This window comes from Neltuma alba, unplaced genomic scaffold (assembly GCF_004799145.2).
Source record: "Neltuma alba isolate B1F8T4 unplaced genomic scaffold, ASM479914v2 tig00002800_pilon, whole genome shotgun sequence".
Taxonomy (NCBI): Eukaryota; Viridiplantae; Streptophyta; class Magnoliopsida; order Fabales; family Fabaceae; genus Neltuma; species Neltuma alba.
Window position 1 is genome coordinate 827 of NW_021633017.1, and position 21,281 is coordinate 22,107.

At 34.4% G+C, this 21,281-nt stretch overlaps 2 protein-coding genes and 1 pseudogene across 2 annotated transcripts; 2 read left to right on the forward strand and 1 right to left on the reverse strand.

Moving 5' to 3' along the window:
- Positions 1-483: 483 nt before the first annotated feature.
- On the forward strand, positions 484-1,985 carry LOC114737838 (GATA transcription factor 19-like). Its single transcript, XM_028925825.1, has 2 exons — positions 484-1,186; positions 1,304-1,985. Exons 1-2 carry the CDS (start codon positions 764-766, stop codon positions 1,595-1,597), a joined length of 717 nt encoding a protein of 238 aa, XP_028781658.1. The 5' UTR covers positions 484-763; the 3' UTR covers positions 1,598-1,985.
- Positions 1,986-6,214: 4,229 nt separating this feature from the next.
- LOC114737797 (putative aminoacrylate hydrolase RutD) lies at positions 6,215-9,394 on the forward strand (annotated as a pseudogene).
- Positions 9,395-10,683: 1,289 nt separating this feature from the next.
- Positions 10,684-15,703, reverse strand: LOC114737788 (sugar transporter ERD6-like 6). The gene is made up of 18 exons (XM_028925765.1): positions 15,405-15,703; positions 15,258-15,320; positions 15,085-15,174; positions 14,941-15,000; positions 14,761-14,826; positions 14,600-14,665; positions 14,429-14,504; positions 13,831-13,895; positions 13,595-13,687; positions 13,376-13,456; positions 13,173-13,257; positions 12,695-12,741; positions 12,540-12,602; positions 12,396-12,455; positions 12,247-12,312; positions 12,099-12,158; positions 11,045-11,159; positions 10,684-10,962 (listed from the first exon to the last, which is right to left on the reverse strand). The coding sequence occupies exons 1-18, from the start codon at positions 15,588-15,590 to the stop codon at positions 10,850-10,852; spliced, it is 1,455 nt and encodes a 484-aa protein (XP_028781598.1). The 5' UTR covers positions 15,591-15,703; the 3' UTR covers positions 10,684-10,849.
- Positions 15,704-21,281: the final 5,578 nt, after the last annotated feature.

The window sequence follows — 21,281 nt, forward strand, 5'->3', positions numbered from 1 at the left end:
GAGGGGGTTTATTACTGGGATGAAAGAGTGCGGAGACACAAGTATTGCAGAATGGCTTTGGGGCAGAGTTATACGGAGATGAATGGATTGAGTTTGGAGGGTTAGAAAAAAGCCTCGTGATCGGAGAAGGCAGATCCTTGGAACACTGTTGCCTCTTGGTCACGTGGCTCTCTTTTGACCAACCCCATGACCAATTTTATCTCATTCACTTGTACTCCTCCTCTCCTGGTCTTTCCTATATAAATTCAAATCTAAACTCCAACACTTTGCTCCTAGCCTCATATCCTACCCTACCACTGATCCCCTCTCTTCTGACTGCTTCCCTTGGTCTTCCGTTGTCTTTCTTACTTACGAAGCCACTCTTTTTTCCTCCTGTTTCAAACTATTCATGTTGGGTCCCTCCCTCCATGTCTTTTTAGTCCCTCAGTCTTTGTTTGCTGTTCACGATCCACAACGTGGCCTACAGAGTCGCTGACTGGTATATATATGCCCCTCCATTTCATTCGCTCGCCAAGCTCTCATCACACAACAATATCCGCTTCTCATTTCTCTGTCCAACTATATTCCCCAACCACTCACCACTTTCTCGCAAGTAGTCCTCGTACTTCATTGTCGCCGCTTGTCCTCTGTTCCCATCCATTGAATTCGTCTTCTTCACAGCCCCTTTCGATCTCTCTTCATTTGAATCTCGAGTGACGAGGGGTGTTGGCTGAAGCAGAGAGCGAGAGTCATATATCGAAGAAGCATTAAGAAGCTAAGAGCCATGTCTGGTTGCGGCGGCTACGAGGGGCACGTGATGGGAGCGTGCGCATGTGGCATGTATCACAGCCAAGCCAATCCCTTCCCAATGCTATACACCGACCAAAATTCCTATGCCTATGACTACGACGAATCCGACATGTATTCTTCCCTCACGCCCTCCTCCTCTTCCGTCGACTGCACGCTCTCCCTCGGCACCCCTTCCACCCGCTTGACTCCAGACGAAGAAGGGCGCCGCAGCCGCAACGAACGACGTCGCTCCGTCTCCAACATGTGCTGGGATTTATTACAGTCCAATCAATCCCACAGTGGCAGGTCCAGCAGAGGCGGCTCTTCCTCCTCCAATGATCCCCTTCTCGCTCGTCGCTGCGCCAACTGCGACACCACTTCCACGCCCCTCTGGAGAAATGGCCCCAGAGGTCCAAAGGTTCTTGCCTGCTTCATTAATTAATTATTCGCTGGGCTTTCACTTTAATTTCCTTTTGTTGTTCTTTTCATGCTCTGCATTACGAGAATTAATGTCTTTTTTGAATGGCAATGGCAGTCGCTATGCAATGCCTGTGGGATCAGATACAAGAAAGAAGAGAGGAGAGCCAGCGCCGCCGCAGCCGCCGCCACGGCTTCGGCGTCGGGCGGAGTTATGGAGCCCCAGGCGATGTACGGACACCAAGACAATTACTGGTATGGGCAGTCGTACTCAGAGGCCCACAGAATGCCGTACTACTCGCCGGGAATGGAGGAAGACGGCAATGGAGAATCCGACAACGGCATGCCTTTTCTCTCTTGGAGACTAAACGTAACAGACAGGCCGAGCCTCGTCCATGACTTCACAGGATAAACATTTGAATGTGAATGATAACAGGAGCGACATTTTCATTTATAATTGATACTGGAAACTAGAAATGACAGGAGGGTCTAGCTGGTTACTAGTTGGACGGTCAAGATCACGCGGGTCTATGTCAACGTTTACGATGATGTTGTTGAAGATGTTTTTGATGGCGATGGTTATGGTCTCATCAAATTTTTTTGCCCCTTTTGTTTCCCTTGTGTCTGATTTTTGACCGTTCCCCCCCTTTTTTGCTTGCTTCTTCTCTCCGTCTCGCACATAAGATGGAGTTAGAATGGGACATCTATGCTGCTGTTAGTTACTTTGCTTTTTCTTTTGAGTTCTTTCTTCAGTCAATCAATTACATATATAGACCTACCTTTCTGTTTGCTTCGCTTTCCTTTCTTGTTTCCCAATGTTTATTATTATTTTCAAAACCATTATGATGAACACATGATCTTATAGATGGATGTATGGACCTTTTGCTCAATTCAAGTAAAAGCATACATACATATATATATATATAACAGCTCACAAAAACTGAGAGTTTAAGCTCCTCCCCCCCCCCACATGTATGTGTGGAAAGAAATATGGTTGATCTGTATTCATTTTGCCGAATTCCACAGAGCAGACATGGACCTTCAGAAATGGATAAATCAATATTCTCTTTGATTGTGAAAGAGTAAAATAAATATTTTTCTGGGCCAATGAATTAATGACTATATAATGTCGGATCGGATCACACTGCAGTGTCTGAACCGGCACTGTGCGGTTCAGAACAGTAAAAAAAATACTGAACTGTCTTTTTTGGACTGCATCATCGAATCTAACAGTTCCAGGAAGCAAGAAAATGCGCATAGCTGGGGTGGGAGAAGTGAGAACTGGCGCAACTTTTATCATAAATATCCAATCTAACATGATTGCTTATCTTTCTTTTTTCTTTTCACTAGATCGAAATGCTTATTTCTATATATTAATGGCAAAACATAAAAATGAGTAGCATATATACATATACATATATATATATTCATATGACGATGATCAGCAACTTTTAACATTTTCTACATATTACGTGCATGCAGATTTTAATATCGTATCCTCGTCGCTTGTTAATTTCATGATCATAGGATTATATGGAGATTTAGGTTGGGTTGATGGGACGGTAGGACAACGGCTTTGCTACGAATTGGTTGAGATATTCTCCAATCAGACCACGACATACATATAGATGTTTGTCCAACGTTTTATTCGTTTAACTACCTTGTTACTTCGGCACTTTTAACATTGAACACTAGAGACTTGGGTATGAAGCAGAATCTGGCGGATGATGGTTTGGTTTCAATCAAAATTTAGAACGTTTCCTACATAAAGATTTGACAACGCTTTGGACCCTGCAAGCCAGTGAATTAAAGAAGCATTATTAATTACAAGTATATTCGGGAGAGATTTCGAATAAAAATATATACTACTGATAAAAATATATATTTAAGTAATTTATATAGATTATAGAAACTTGTTGATTAAATTAGTTATGTGTCAAAATATGTCTGAATTTTCTTAAATATCCTTTTTAATCTTTTGTATTGAAACTATCAAACTTTTTTTAACATACATTGAAATCAATATAGATATCTTGATAAAAAATAATGAGTATGAAAGATAAAATAGATTGATATATTATATTATATTTAGGATTAAATTCAATCCTAAACTAGTTTTTATATTAGAAACCAGAAGTAATACAATGTGTTTACCCATTATTACCAAAGTTCTACATTTGTTTTTAATTTTATGGCTGATCATTATTTTTATTTAAAAAAAAGGCTCATGGATAACTTTTTGATAATATAAATTATAAAAGTAAATTAATTATCTAATTCTTGAAAAAATAATTTTATTTTTCAAAAATAAAACTTCTCCGTTCAGTCTTTTAATTAAAACATTGTTTCTTTACAAATTTGAGATATTACTTCAATCTGCATCGGTGAAATTTGAGAGGAAAATTAATAATGGGCTGCTTATTTAGAGTAACATCCATTATTGATTGTCAACTAAACATCTACAAAACTGTCCTCCTATTTTTTACGTTTCGCATGGAAAATTAATATATTTGTTGGTTTAATTTCTGTCATGCCAGGCTTCAAATCACTTTGACGCGTAAAAAACAACCTCATTGATGGAGTTTAACCCTATGCTTGCCATGAGAGAAATGGTGGCCTGGGGAAAGAAGGGTTTGGAAAAATTTTAATGAGCTTGTTTTGAAAAATTAAAGACGTGGGAGTTTTAAAATTTTAATTAAAAAAAAGATGCAAGATAACAAAATAATAAAAATTAATTAAAAATTTTTAGATTCACTTTTTTATTTTATTTTTTTAAATTAAGCTCATTAAAAATTTTTCTCTCCTCTCCTTCTCTCTATTTTCTTGGTACCAAACGGTCCCCGGGAGACAACAGTCCAAACTAAAGAGACTGTAATGAGCGTATATAAGCCATCCATCCGATTGAATACACAAAACAAAACCAAAATTATGATCAAATACAAAACCCAGTTTATGTTGGATATCTCTTTTTCTTGGAGACAATGTGAAGTACATTACTGCTACTACTACTATTATTATTATTATTATTCCAAGAGAGGTGTTAATAAGATAATATAAAACTACGAGATGCAGTTGTTCATGTTAAAATTCACAGACATGTTACTGCTTTTAAACTTATTTATAAGAAATAAATGATGGATAATTTAAAACAATACTAAATGTGTACGCCATGAAGGCAAGTGTGTGAAATAGCAGCAAAACGCTAGGGTGTGGAGAAGGTTAATCAGACCAAGTGGCTGATGAATTAAAACTGAAACAACATTGTACGTGACAACGAAAGTTTCACAACAAATAATATTAAAATATTTGGTGAACGAGATTACGTGCAAGAGAACTGTATAATCCTTTGATTAGATTTCATTAACCTTTTTCTGCGCTTCTAACACGTGCTCTAAGAGCTTAATTCATCGTTTGCAATCCTTTGATCCGATTTCGTTCACTTACCCTTCCACGTGTTCCCCAACCAACCACCCCCCTCCACTCTTGCTTATTGCTTATTTTTCTTAATTAAAATTAGCATTTCATTTTTCTTGTTTTATTAATACTATAAATTAATCATTTCTTTTTAACAAACATGCATGTCTATAAAAATTTCCAAAATCTTTAACTATCAATAATACGCAGGTTATAAGTTGTTGAATATTTTTCCGTATATATAACGCGAAGGTATGCATCATGCATAAGATTCAAACCCTTAAAATTAGAATAATAGCTCCTCACTTGGGTAATATACTTGCTTAATTGGTCTTGAATATTGTGTTTTATCTCTATGTCTATGTGGATTGAAAGGAAAAGTAGATCCTAAGATAGTGATTTTTTAACTTAAGATAGATGAATATAATTTACATAGAAAATCTTAAATTCTAATAACAAGAAGGAAATACAAAAGGAATAAAAATTTAAAAAAATAAAATGCTATAAAATCTTTTGCCGTTAAAGATTTTATATTTCACTGTAATAAATGCATTTTCATAGAGGTACATAACTAATAAACATATTGTTTTATAATAGTACTTCTAGTTTTTAATATACTAGTTTGTTTAACTTTTATTTTGATTTTAAATATAATATCTCAATCTATTTTGTCTTTCATATTTATCTATTATTTTCAATAAAATTCTTGTAATAATGATCATTGTAACCAATACATTTTGATTAGCAAAGATATTTTAAGAAAGATAACACATATTTATTATAAATAATTAATTTAATTAATTTTTTTAATCTACTTAAATTAGTCAACTAGTTATTATATTAAGAATCAGAAATAGTATTAAATTGGCACCGCGTACGGGTGGTAGACGCGTATTATGGTTATGGATGATTTGTCTGTAATAAATATAGTAAAGGAATGGAGAGTTATTTGGTTAAAAAGATTATTATTTTAGTATCAACATTAAATGAGATTAATTATTGAGCAGAATGGATCGAAGCATTTCCTTTGTTCTGAGCGGCATATATTATGTCGTTCCTATCCTATAGGATTTTGAGACGGAGGATCCTATCCAGAGTACGTTATCAAATATGACCCTAACCACCCCATGTTATCTTCAACAGTACACACCGTTGCACCCCATACACAAATGTTTTACTGTCTTTACATTCTTAATATAAAAACTAATTAAAAACTTAATTTGATCTTTTAGATGTAAGAATCGAACTCTAATATTTATTTATTTTATCATCAAGTACTCTTATTAAAGATTTCGCACTTTAAATTTATTTAAAAAAAAAAAAAACTAAACCATGTCGGGGGACAACTGACACCCAGCCAATCAAGGGCTAGGGGGCGTATCTTTGTATTAAAGTGGGAAAATGTTGATTCAATACAAAATCTAAAATGGAGGACTGCGGTGCACAGTTGGGCTATCATTAATTTTGCTAAAGTCAAGAGGTCATGTAGCTCACCAATGGCGGCGGCTTGTTTGAAATTCATCCCCGGATGTAGCTTTCAACTCTGCGACAAGCGATAACAACCCAGCACCAAACCCAACTTCCCCTCAGTTTAAAAACACTCTTAATCACTCTCTCTCTTTCTCTCATGCCATCTTCTTCAATTTCGCTATTGTCCCTTCACACGCATAGCCTGCACCTCCAGGGTGATCCATCAGAGACGACAACGACGACAACATGGTAAACCTCGTAGCAGCACAGAGACCATTATTGCATGGGCTAATGAAGATGGCGGGCATTAGACCCTACACGGTGGAGATAGAGCCCGGCACCGTCATGACCTTCTGGGTTCCGTCCAACACCGTCTCTAAGCCCAAAAAATCCGACGAAACACCCAAAGTCATCGGCAAGCCCACAAAACCAGTAGTAGTACTGGTTCACGGTTTCGCGTCAGAGGGAATAGTGACGTGGCAGTTCCAGGTGGGAGCGCTTACCAAAAAATACGCGGTTTACGTGCCAGACCTGCTGTTCTTTGGCGGTTCAACGACGGATAAGCCGGACCGGTCGCCGGGGTTTCAAGCAGAGTGTTTGGTGAGGGCGCTAAGGAAGCTGGGGGTGGAGGAGTGTGTGGTGGCGGGGTTTAGCTACGGAGGGATGGTGGGGTTCAAGATGGCGGAGATGTGCCCGGAGATGGTGAGAGGGCTGGTGATATCAGGCTCCATTTTGGCCATGACGGATAACATAAGTGAAAGTACGTTGAAAGAGCTGGGGTTCTCATCGTCGTCGAGCTGTTGTTGCCGACTTCCGTTAAGGGACTGAAGGCTCTTTTGTCTGTGGCGACTTACAAGAACCTCTGGTTCCCTGATCGCCTCCATAAAGACTTTCTCGAGGTCCTCCCTTCACACCTTCTTTTTCACCCAATCATATATAGCTCATCATCTCATTTACATTACTTTACATATTTCAGATGGGATTTGAATGACGATTTAGATTTCTACTTAATTCTTTTGTTTCTGACGGAAATTGCTTTTTTGAAAAAATTGTAATTGAAAAAATTAATTTCATTATTTTAGGCCTTAATATTTAACATAAAGTTCCTCAAAATAACATAAATGGATCATAAAAGTATCAGGCAGGTAGATCATGAATGGATCGTGAAAATATATGTTTTGACCGGGTTTTTGTGTATTTTTGTTTGTTGGTTTTGACTAGTTTTGGGTTTTGAGTATATGTTAGCTTCTTCCATTGCATGTGTTTCGCGAGAAACCAGTAGAAGTTCGTCACCTTTTTTTGGGATATGAGAACTGTATAATATCTATCAATTGAGACCCACAACGCCAACCAAAAAAAAAAAATCAGTCAAGAGGGGTATATATATCATGAAAATTATCTTAATATCTTTTGGAGGAATGCAAATATGTGCCTAGATATTATGTTTGATGTTATTTTTGAGAGGGAAAAAAAAAAAGAACAGACCAAAATGAATGGACAGATATAGTTTTCTACCTGTTAATCTTTGTTTCAGATGTATATAAACTTTTAGAGTCACCAAATGAGATGTATAAGCGTGTCCATATATATTACTGCTCCTCCTATACTTAATGTAGGGCCTAATTTGAGAATTAATGTTGATTGTATATATAAGATCTATTTTTTATGTTTATCATTTTTTTCCAAATTAATCCTATTGATATTTTACTACTAATAATTAAGCAAGAGATGGAGGGAGAAAATTAATGAAGATGTTTAAAGTGTTTTAAAAAACATATCAGATTAATTAATTTAATTAATACTTTTAATTTATTCAAATTAATTAATTATGTTTTACATTAAAGATCAAAAGAATAATACGTACCAACTGTGAAATTAAGAAGCTAAGAAAACAGAGAAGAGAGGTAAATAAGAAGGAAAAGGAGACCAGAAATGGGGCAAAAGAAAGAGAAGACATAATAGTACAAATTAAACAATGGGTTAGCTCAACTAACAATACCTAACTTCCTAAGATATATATACCCAAGTAGCTGAGGCGTCCATCAGCATTTTTAACTTTTAGGATCCTTAAACAACCCAAATGCTGACTTCTCCTGTCACTCACCAGCCAACCACATACATAATTCATTCAAACTAAGGATCAACTCAACGCCCATTTTCTCTTTAATTTGGCAAGTACTTCTACTCGGTACGTTTAATCTTAAAAAAGAAGAAAAGTTAGCGTGTCTTGTTAATAAAGCTATTCTGTTTGTTATTAGCCATTGGACAGCCTTAAATATACATAAGATACACTAACTCTTCTTTTTTTCATTTATTAAATTGTGAAATGCATATAAATAAGCTTAACATCAGTGATCTAAAAGTCCGCGGTAGTGATTTGATGAGCTTCTTTTCTTCTTCTTTTTTTAAATCTTGATATGTCTTCCCTAGGGGTAATTATGGTGAACGAGAATAAGTTATTAATTAAATTGCTGATTGCTGATTGGTCATAAATAATGTAGTTTTGTATGGAATTTATATTTTATAATTGAAATATAGAAGTGAGGTGAATGAAAGAGAAATTCTAAGTGTGCAGGTGATGTTCACGAACAGGAAAGAGCGACGCGAGCTGCTGGAGCTTAGTCATCAGCAACAAAGACATCACCATTCCAAAATTTCCTCAGGTTGTAAATTAATAATTCCAAAATTAAGCTCTGGACTTCCATTTATATATGCACATATATATATATATATATATAGATAACTTGAGCCTTCATTTTGCAGAGAATACATCTTTTGTGGGGGGAGAATGACCAGATCTTCAAGGTGGAGTTCGCGCACAACATGAAAGAGTAAGTACATAATTAAGAATTAATATCAGTTAGTCCTTACATTTTGATGGAATACTAGTTCCGACGCCTGTAGTTTTAAACTATAGCTTATGAGGACTAACAATGGTATTAAGCTGATAATAAATGATTCCAAAACCTCGAACCACCAAAAGTAACATATTAATTAAGAGCAGCAAGCATATAATAAGATTAAATAGTAATTCATGGGTGCAGGCAACTCGGGGATAATGCAACATTTGAAGGGATAAAGAAGGGAGGCCACCTGGTGCACCTGGAGAGGCCGTGCGTTTACAACAGGCGCCTCAAGAACTTTCTGTCTTCTCTGCAGCTCCCCACTCCCACTTCTCAATAAACCCATTTGCTGTTTCTGTTTTATTATATTCTTCAGATGTAACCTCTGCTCGAATAACTCAATGGACTACTCCTTCTGTTTCACACGCACACCCATAAAATTGAAACATAGTACTTCTTTGTGGAGTACTTCTTTGATCCACGTCTTTACCTACCCGCGCAAAACCCGTTTCCTTAAGATGAATTCTTAATTAGTGATCAAAATGCTCTGTTTTTCAGAGGAAAAAAGCACAGAAGAACAGAGTAAGTAACTTATTCTACGATTTTTTTCATTTTATCCCGTTTTCGTTCTTCCACTCATGATCACCGCTGACAAGAAACTTCTTATGAATAAAAGTATTGCTGAAAAAAGAGCAAGAATCCATGGATAAAGCTCCCAGATAGATGAAGTGGGGTCTTTAAATTAGTTGTGGGTTTGGCTAAGGACATGGCCACCATGCTTTTCAGTCTCCCTCGGGGTCACAACTCACAACCGCCGCTTGTGGGGAGACCAAATAATTTGGAGTTATAGCTGCAACTTACATGGCTGTATCTCAAGGTTTAATGGCAAGAACTAAGGAAATTAAGTTAAACCACCCCCCCAAAAAAAAAAAGGACTAAAGAAATTATGGGGATGGATCTGAAAGAAAATGAAGGATACAACCAAATTAAAAATTAAAAACTAAACTAAGCTATAAGAATTAAAAAGATTGATTTTTCTAATTTTAAAAATAAATCAGGTGATAGATTAATCACTGAGACACACACACACATTCCATCCTACATTTACGATGACTAAGGCAGGTTGGCAATTGGTCTTCTACATTTTACAATTTTAGAATATATTAATCGTATGTTATAAAAACAAGAATATATTAATTGTTAAAAAAGCAGAGGATGATTCTTTTGTCGTAAAAAAGAAGATGATTTCACATTCCAATATTCTAGAACTTGGGAAATCCTTCGCACCTCACAAAGTTTTTGGGGCCGTGCTAAAGTAGCATCCAGATTAGTATGAGGAGGAAATTGGGCCAGACCATACCATTGGACTGGCCCATATGGATTGAAGTGAAAAATAGCATTGGATTGCTTCAACTTGTTTATATGCCCTTAAGCACTGTTAGATACTAAATATGAATACCTCTTTTAGTAAGGTTTCGATTATTAATTCATTATGTTGTGAAAGACTAATCTCTTAACTCGGTCATTGATAATGGGCTAGTACTTTAACCTGTTAAGGGCTGAAAACTACCCAGCTTTTTTTGGTTTAACCTATCTCATTCAACTAAACTTATTTAATCCAACCTGGCCCTAGTTAAGATTAAAACTTAAAAGCATTTTGTCATACAATTCACCTGGCATGCCATACATTTTAGTATGTACAGTGTTCTGATTCTGAATTCATTCAGCAGTTGTGACCGACATCAGATAAGAGAAACAAAGTTTACAATTTGTGATCTAGAGGGCAGACTGCTCTGATCTGAAGATTTATTAAATGTTGCTTCTACACCCATCGCCCAATTCATCCCTTGTATTGTATTTTTAAAAGAATAATGACGTCAAAAAGAGGAAGAAGAAAACTCGTGGACATCATTCACTGGACAAAAGAAAGAAGAGGATCATCTAAAGGATGACTGAATCTCTTCCAAAGTCCTTCCTTTAGTTTCAGGGACCCAAATTGCCGCAAAAGCAACTGTGAAGGCAGATACTGCTGCGTAGACTGTGAAGGTTCCTGCGGTGAAGACACAACATTAACTAACTATATTATGCACAATCACAACACGTACTCAAAACACGCACAACAGAGAACAGACCTCCGCTGCTCCAAGTTAGAAGCAAGTTTGCGGTCATTGTGATCAGAAAAGAAATCAGCCAATTTGCTAACGTGGCCACGCTACCTGCAAGTCCTTTTATATTTATCGGAAGGATCTGAAAAGCACCATCCAAACCACTCAGTGATTCCTTCTACAAAAACTGCCGTATTGATCTTCTCTTCTTTAATAGTATCCGAGCAAGGTAAATTCAACAAGATGTTCCCTTTCTTCTTCATTTTGTTTTTCCGCTTTTTGCTTGTAGCAATCTTATTCCGGGCATTGTTAAGAATTAAATGTGGCTATCTCTCCTAATGGGGATTTGAACTATAATTCGTCACATTATAAAGGATTAACCCCATCCAACCCTGTTGGCATGAATGTTACACACTCTAAGTTGTCTTTTTCAACACATGTAAACCCAAAGAAGAAGAAAAATTGCCCTACAAGAAACTTTTGTCAAAAATATTTGGATTAAATTATAAGATAATCTTTATAGAAAAATTTGAGTGTGTCCTTAAAATAAAAAAATCTCAACGATTTCAATAAAAATTAAATAAAATTTTTTATAATTTACTTTGTGCCTTACTATCTCATGTCTAAGAAATAGATGTGGATCAACATTAAGAACTGAGAAAACAGCAGGAAATTGACATGCATTAGTCCTACAACTACGTGATCCATCTTGAGACTCTTTCTTCTGGCCTAAAGGGAAAATCTTGTGTTTATTTGTTTGGAATAGGAAAAATAATTATTACCTCTGATTCTTAATATAAGAGCTAGTTTACCATTCAATTTGATCCTCAATATAAGACCCCAATATATTTCGTCTCTCATGTTTATCTATTTTTTCCCAATGTAGTCTTTATAGTAGGTGCACATATTAAAAGTTTTATCAAATGACAGTTCTAACTAATACACATGATTAACAATAGTATTTTAAGGAAGACAATACTTATTTATAATAAATAATTGACTTAACTAATTTCATTAAACTACTTAAATTAGTCAACTAGCACTTATATTAAGAACCAAAGGTAGTAATATGTTTGCATACCTCAGACATGATAACCCATGGAATGGGTCCCAGTCCAAGAGAGAAGCCGATCACCATAGCCTGGACAGGAAAAGTTGATCAAACTGGTAAGGACTGAATCCATGAAGGCAAGCGAACAAAGGCATCAAACCTAATCCACATAACATACCACGAGACCAACAACAGATAGTATTCCCAGATTGCTATATAGATGAGAATCCTCCGGTACAACTCCCTGGTATAAATACATAATTAGAGTTATAAACAGAGCTAAGCTCCTGGCAGTGAATTAAGCCTGTGCCACTAACAAGTACCAACCTTCAAATAGAATGCTACTGAAACAAGAATGAGGCTCACTGTCATTGATGATGAGGATATCTGCAGAAGCAATCATGGATTTCATATTTTGTATCCTTAAAATGACAAGTATCGACAAATGGTTGAATTTTGCTTGATGCATACTATCAGAAGCAGTCTTCGTCCGCTTTTGTCCACCAACCAAGTAGCGATTCCAGTTGCTATGACCTGAAAAGGAATTTTAATGATGAGACTTTAATGATGAAACGAGGTTATAATATTGTGTGCTATAATATAATGCATGTTATCTAGTACCTAACCTGTATAGCTCCGAGTCCAAATGTAGCAACATTGCTGGATGAAATTCCTGTTCAACAAGAAGTCAAATAAAATCTAAGAGCTACTAAAACTGTCATTTCAAAACCTCAATTTATCTTCCGTTACTGTTTGTCAAACCTGATCGTACAAGCCAAAATTACCAAGAACAGAAGTCAACTAGCCAGTTAAACTGAAGTTCAGAACAGCTGAAGTTCAAATGTGTCTTCAACACATCATTATCACCGTAAAATAACTATGTTTGCCATGGAACAATGACAGATTAACAGATAATAAAGTGGAGATCATGTCCCCTTGGACAAGCATCTCATATTCAAAATCTTCTCGAATGATATCGAAATCCGCATTTCAAAGGTTTAAAATTCCTACATCTCCAAAATTATTCAAAAAACAAAACTAATATACAGCAAAATTTCATGAAAAAAATAACTGAAAAGTTAACATCTCATTGGTAGATTTTACCTGCATTTTGAAATATGGTACTTGAATAGAACAATACTCCGTTAATACCACTCAATTGCTGGAGCACAAGCAATCCAATACCTACCTGCAGGCAATCAACTATCCGAAAGGTTTAGGTTTTAAATTTTCTCAGTAAATAACAATTGGAGAAGCTTGGGAGGAGAATGGGAGTAACTTAAGGATCAAAATAGACTCGAGCATACCATTAAAGGAAACCAATATCTTTTTCTTTTGAGGTCAGCCAACCGAACCGTCACTCGCTTGCTTGTTGATGCAACAGATCTCTACAGAAAACACTTAGTAGCGTATGGATTTTAAACAAATATTCTGGATCCGTACTTTAAACATAATTTGCATATACTTTCTGTTAACGTGTAAGCCTTGGCTCTAACTTAGATATAACAAAATAATGAGTTAAATACCTTAATTTCATTTGCTTCAACAACTATATCCATGTCAAACCCTCGTAAAACTTGCAATGAAGTCTCAAATTCTTCTGTCATCCCCATCTTGGCCTGAATTTTCCAGAGTGCCCCCAAGCCAGAGAAAATAAAAAAGTTATTGATTATTTTGCTCGTCTCTTGAAAAGAGTGTATAAATTAATAAAATTGAAAGATAGAAAATTAGTTTAATACATAACACAACGAATGATTCATACCAGCCATCTGGGTGATTCTGGTATGAAAAATAATCCGGGTATTAATATTGTACAAGGCAAAGCACCTGTAATGAAATAGAACATTTTTCATTCTGTTGGATTTATGCTCCCTCAACTTCAATGCTTTAACACCCATTGGATACATAATATTCTGTCAAATTTGGAGAACTATGAAACAACTGAAGTTATACAGTACTTTTATTGAACTTAAAAACAGTTTGCCTGGGTTCAAGATCAACTTTTTAGGCAAGGCCAACTAAGACAGTCTACATTGATAAGTTGAAAACATTTCTAAGCCAACCTTTCAAGCCTCCTCCTTCCCCATCAAAATAAATGAATAAGAATATTTATAAAAAATAAAAAAAAAACTTATCCAGTCAAGTAGCATGATTTTTTTGGCCAAAAAGTAGCATGATAACATCTAGCAAACCTTGTATATACAAATTATTCCTAAATTTCTCCCCCATCAAGTTCCCGTTTCTCTGTGAATTGACCAGTACCTGTATTTATGTCTCTGACAATTGTTTCCCACTACTCAGACTAAATTCAATTGTTCTCCCTCAAAGAACACCAACCAACTGAATAATTGGGAATTTACCTAAAACAGCAAGCGTTTCCCAGTTGACAAAAAGGCCAAGCAGATACGCCAGCATGATTCCAATTGTAATGGAGAGCTGAAACAAGAGGAACACTGATGTGAATATTAATATCTAAATACAACAGAAAGTCAAATACACATTTTCTCAAGAAGCCGGATCAAGGGCGAAACCTGGTTAACAGATCCAAGGCTCCCCCTCATGTTCTGAGGTGCTATCTCGGCTATATAAACAGGCACCTAAACAGGAAGAAGGACAGAACACGAGTTTCACTGAGCTTTCTTTTTATTCCAACGAATGGGAGATAAAAGGCATATCAAGAATTCAGGATTACCACATAAGAGATTATCCCAACTCCAAAGCCTTCTAACAATCTCCCCATAAACAGAAATGATGAGTCCTGCAAAAGCAGGAATACTTGTAATAAGGTAAGAAAGTTGGATATATCAGGAATGACAATACTGATATAATAGGAACAGTGACAATAACAAAAACTGCTTATGCTATCACTTACTTTGGCAAAAGAAATAGCAAGCCACCCTATTATATTGGGGATTGCTGCCATCATTAGCGACTGCAATTCAACATGCCAAAGGTTCATTAACCTCATTCACAGTTGGCCACCTTAAAGACGAAAACATACTAAAACATCATATACCCCTTTACGTCCCATATATTCTGATAACTGACCACTTGTTAGAGCTCCCACCATCGCACCCACATTGGACAAAGATCCAAATACAGAGAACTGTTCCCAATATTAAATTCACCAAAACCGGGTGTAATGATTAGAGATGAAAGTAAATGACATTGCTCAAATACGTTTCAAACCTCCGATATCGTGAGATTTAGATCAAGGATAATTTGCTCTTGCGTGGGAGAGGAATACCCACTCTGTAATTGCAATAAAAACAAAACAAAAATCAACGAAATATTTCGCCTGACCAATTCCAGGGAAGTAATAAGATATGATATTACCGTGAAACCGAATTGAATAGGGCCCAATGCTACGATAAGCACACAGAACAGAACAGAGATTGAGCCTTCTCGCATGGACTGAACAGAGGAACCCATCATGCTGGACTGCCTCGAACCCATTTTGTACCAGCTACCAGCATGACGGAGGGGCCGCCTAAGATCATCGTTTTCGTCCCTCGAACTCATTGCTGCAGATTGGGAGGATCGAAGTCAAAACGACCTCCAAAAGGAACTTGAATTGCAAGCGTTTGAAAAAATTTCTCAGAGGTGGATCAATGCTACTCATAATGATAGGTTAGGAGTGTTGAGGTGAAGGTTGATAAGCGGAAAAACGCAATGCTATAGAATTGTGTGTCAGAGGATCCGGTGATTTTGGAAGACCTGCTGGTTTCCCTCTAACTCTGTTCTTGGCTATTATTAGTCTTGCATTGATCGAAGGCTCCATGTTAAACATGTAAAAATGATTTCAGATATTCCTGGAAAATTCATTTTATTTTACTTTTTCCATGATTATTTATATATTGCATCGCAAGGATTAAAAAAAAAAAGAATTTTCTCGTCGATTGAAAATCAGATTTCATGCATGTAACTACTCAACGTTTTTAAAAGAACCAGGCCCTCAATAGTCTCAAGTTGCGGTGAGATCAATCAGCCTTTCTGACACCAAAAAAATTATCACCTTTGGTCCTTAACATTTAATTTAATTTTGATTTTAGGGCTTAAAATTTAAAATAAGTTATTTTAATTCTTGAAATTTAACCTTATTTTCATTTTGATCTCTAAAATTAGACTTCATTTTAGTTCACTTAAATATTTTTAGTCCTTGAAACAATATTTTTGGTTCTTAAAATGAGAAACAAAACCAACGTGAGATCAAATTTTAAAGATCAAAATTACATATTTTAAATTTCAAATCTTAAGATCAAAGTCAAGTCAAATTTCATTTCAAATTTTAAAGAAAAAAATCAAAATAAAATCAAATTCAAAACGCTGAAAGTGATGTTAATCCAAAAAAAAACATGTTGATAGTGAGTCAAAGAAATATCTATAGGGTGTTCATGGGCTTTGGTGAAAAGTCATATTAAATTGGATTGGATGGAAAATAAACATTGTCTAAGACTAAATCCAGACAAACTCTAAAACTATAGTTCAAGTTTTATAATTCAAATCCCATGTGTAAAATCAGAGTGGTTTATTGGCAAAAGAAAAGGAAATTAAGGTGACTCAGTTTTATCTTTTGATAAATATATCTCAAGCTGTTCGTGCATTGCATAGTCACATTCTTTCTATGGAAAATGATATTGGGATCCTATGGAATATAAAATACTACAAAAAGGTCCTAGAAAACTTAGTAATGAATCTGAAGTTCCAAAAGGATCTGAGTGTAATTTAATGAAGTGTAAAATGACTTCTCTGCCCCGGTAAGATACACCCAAAGGTGGCGCAAAGTTGCTCTGTTTCAACCTGAAAATTAACACCTTATTCGCAGAAGGCAAGAGGAAAAAAAAAATACCCAAACTTTATCTTGTTTCTTCCTTACTCCCATCGGAAAATCCCGCCCACTCCACCAACATTAACCATTGGCAAACACCACTTGTGTTTTTGATTTGGTGTGTGTTGGTTATCTAAGTTAGGGTTTTATTATGGGTGGATAGGATGATGATGGATACTCTGTTTTTAGATGTATTGTGAGTGGATTGAGTTTGTTCTATTTCGACATGGTTTAACAGGAATTGATGGAAAAGATGAAGCTTGATATGGATAGAAACACTGTTGCGAAAGAGGATAATATGTTATTAATATGAGCCATGATAGTTATTAATATGGCTCTTTGACTTGTCACGTTTTTGACACAAAGGCCATGACATTTTATGCCCTTAATTATTTGGTAGAGGTTACAAAAAGAGGAAGAAAAGACAATGAAGAAGAGCTAGCAGTCACGTGAGGCAAAAGAAGAAAAAGGACAAAAAAAAAAAAACCATTTTGAACCTATACAAATGATGGGAAAAGATTTTTTTTTTTTGATAGAAGTGATGACAAGAGTTTTTTTTTTGTTGGTAAATTTATGATATACACAAATAGTTAATTTGATATTAGATACATGCAATTGTATGTTTTATTTTCAATGAGTTGTGAAATTTGTGTAATTACATCTATATAAAGTTGTAAATAAAAGTCAGCTATGTATTATATTCTGATACATAGTTACTTCTTATTATTTGCACATTTCATTGTCAATACATCCTTCAATACTTGTCACTCATTATTCAATCAGTTATCAATTTATGTGATGATATATGCTTGGAAAAAATGTGATTCTAAGTGACATAATGCTGTACAACGTCCTATAATATTACAAATTCCTCTAAACTAATACATTTTTGTTATAATATGATATATAGAATTATTATTAAAAATCAATTATCACTGATAAAAATTATGAAATCACTTGTCATTAATGACACCTTTACTTGTTAATGATGGCATAATGACTTGTCAATGACATAATTGTGATATGTCAATTTATATGCTCATGGGAATCTACTTAAGTTGTGAAAAAATGTCATTTAATTAGCATAAATTTTAGTAATACATTCTTATTATAATGTGATATAAGATAATATAATATTTCTACTTTAAGTGAAATATACTAGAATTATAAATTTAAATCAATGTTCCTTGCATCAATTGTTAATGTCTATATCTTGATTTGTTAATAGTGTTACTGTAACTTGATAATTTTCTTGCTGATATAGTGATTTATAGAATTGGTCTACTTTTTGTTTTTAAAAAATAAACAATATAATCACGAGATGACATAAACACCACAATAATCATTGTAAAAAAATTCAATATGTAAGGATGGAGTGGTCCTTATTATAAACCATAGCAAACAAAGTAACCTAGGCTAGTTAAAAAAACTCACATATTAGTCCAAAAAATATGTAACTTGAGCTCACATTTTTTTAAACTTATATGAATAGATAAATTGATAAGTGATAGTACAACCATTAACAAGTTCTACTAAACCCATTGATGGGTGAATGTGTCATTAATGACAAGTGATTTTAAAATTTCATATAAATGATAACTGACTTTTAATAATGATTCTATATCACATTATAAAAAAAATGTATTAGTTTAGAAGAATTTGTGATGTTATACAACATTGTATAACGTTATGTAGTTTAAAATCACATTATTTTTTCAAACCTATATCAGCACATAAATTGAGAATTGATAATATTATGAGTGACAAGTGATGAAGGGTGTATGACAATAAAAGGTGTGAATAATGACAATTGATTATATATTATAATGTAATATATAACCAACTTTTATTCACAACTTCATATAGATGTAATTATACCATTTTCACAACCCATTGAAAATAAAACATACAATTACATGTATCCAATATCAAATTAACTATTTGTGTATATCATAACATTTACAAAGAAACTCATGTCATCACTTCCATCTTAAAAAAAAAAAAAACTTTTCCCATCATTGTATTAGTTCAAAATGGTATTTCTTTTTACCCTTTTCTTTCTTTTGCCTCATGTGACTGCTGGCCCTTCTTTATTGCATCTTCTTCCTCCCTTTATAACCTCTACCAATGAGTTAAAGGCATAGAAGATCATGGCTTATGTGTAAAAAATGTGACAAAAGCAGTTAATGTATACTTGCATGACACAGAGATCATTGACAAGTCAAGGAGTTATTTGTCTCTGGAGGATATGATCACTAATGTTATTTCTATTGTTAACCACACCTATAATGCAAAAGGTGTCTTAGATTGTATTGCTGCACTGCTTAAAAGTTTGTAACCGCTTACTGTAAATATTTGATCAATATATTCCTTTTCCACTAAAAAAAAAATATCACGGCCCATATTGGTAACATATTCTTTTATTTCATAGCAAGGGTTTCTACCCATATCAAACTTTATTTTTTTATCAATTCCTATTAAATCATGTCGAAACAAAACAAACTTATTCCCAATTCACCCATAATATACCAAGAAATAAAGCATTTATTATCATCCTAGCCACCCATAATACAACCCTAATTTAAATGACCAACACACATCAAACTTAAAACACAAGCAGTTTTTGCCAATGGTTAATATCAGTGGAGTGGGTAAGATTTTCATATGGGAGTAAGGAAGAAATAAGATGAAGTTTAGGTATTTTTTTCCTCTTGCCTTTTACGAATAGGGTGTTGATTTTCAGGTTGAGACAGAACAACTTTACAACAGCTTTGGATGTGTCTTAACAAGGCATAGAGGTTATTTTATACTTTGTTAAATTACAGTCAAGTTCTTTTGGGATTTCAAATTCATAATTAAGTTTTTAAAGATTTTTTTACAATATTTTATATTTTATGGGACTGCAGTGTCATTTTCCCTGAAAATTTTGACGGGAAAAAGCGTGGGGAGGGTACGGCACGAATGACTACAGAATCCGGGCACTATCGCCTGAGAAAAAAGACAAGAGGCAGAATCATATATTTGATATGGCATCAGCAGCTTTTCTCTATTTACAAACATGCCCCGCCGCTATCAGACAACAACAAGAGGACAAAAATCTTCCAGGGGCTGTAAACCCTGCGGCTTGGAAAGTTAAAAAAACAAAAAACAAAAGTTGACTCCGGCTCTTATTATTTATCATTGGTGCATCTAAAATATTTTTTTAACCATATCTTATTATACATTCAGCATTCTGAATTATTTTTAAATATATTCAGCACGTTCAAATATTTTTTTATTTTAGTGTTAGATGTATCAAAAAATAGTTTCAGCACTTAAAAAGCATATTTTAAGATACTAGATGCATCAAAAAATATTTTATAGTATTAGATGCACCTAAAAAATATTTTAAGGTACTAGATGCACTCGAGAAAATACTTCAAGATACTGAATACATCTTAACTTTTTATTATTTATAACAATTTCTCATACGTTAAATTTTACTCCTATTAAAGAAAACATTTAATAATATTAGTATATTTTTTCTCATCCATTCCTTTTCTTTTTATCTTTACTATAATTAATAAAAGTATAATTAGAAATGAAGCATTAAAAGGATAGAAGTGATAAATAATAAAGATTAGAGTGATACTCCAAGGAGTTTATTGACAAGGAATTAATTAGTCGGACACTTTGATCGCACATATGATTTGCTTGCATTTCATTTGAGATAAAAAATTTTACATTTATCCTTATTAAAAAAGGGAGCATTGAAGAAATATGTTGTACACTTTTCTCCTATATTTCATTTATTCTATTCAATAAGAGTAAAATTTTAAAAAAAATGTCACTAATTGACTTTTAAGTAACCTAGATTAAGAATCAAATTTGTCTCTCACAAGTTACCTATGGACACAGAAACAGCGTGGCAACTGAAATAAGAAGGTGGTAGAATGTCAAAGAAGAGGGGAGAGAGAAGAGTGGCAAGAGGAAGGGAAAGAGAAAGAAAGGCATAAAGAGAAGGAGATGAGATGGTAAAGCCAAATTTGATGGAGTGGTGTGAAGGGAAGTGGGATCTTATTCAGGCGCCAACTCCACGCACACGCGTGCGCTTTCTGACGTGACGCCCTAACCCCATGGCATTTCTTTCCCGTCTCATCAATAATTAAGTTTATTACTCCATTTTCATCTATTTATTATAAACCTTAAATAATTAATTTATAGATCAATTAAAATTATTTAAAAATAATAATAAGTTAGAGATATATTTTTATTTTTAAATATACTTTTATAATAAATAAAAAATGATGAAAAAGAATGTATAGAAAAATGTGATGAGAGAAAGTATAGTAAATGAAAAAAATATATAATTAATAGAAAAATAAAAAATATATTAAATGTTAAGA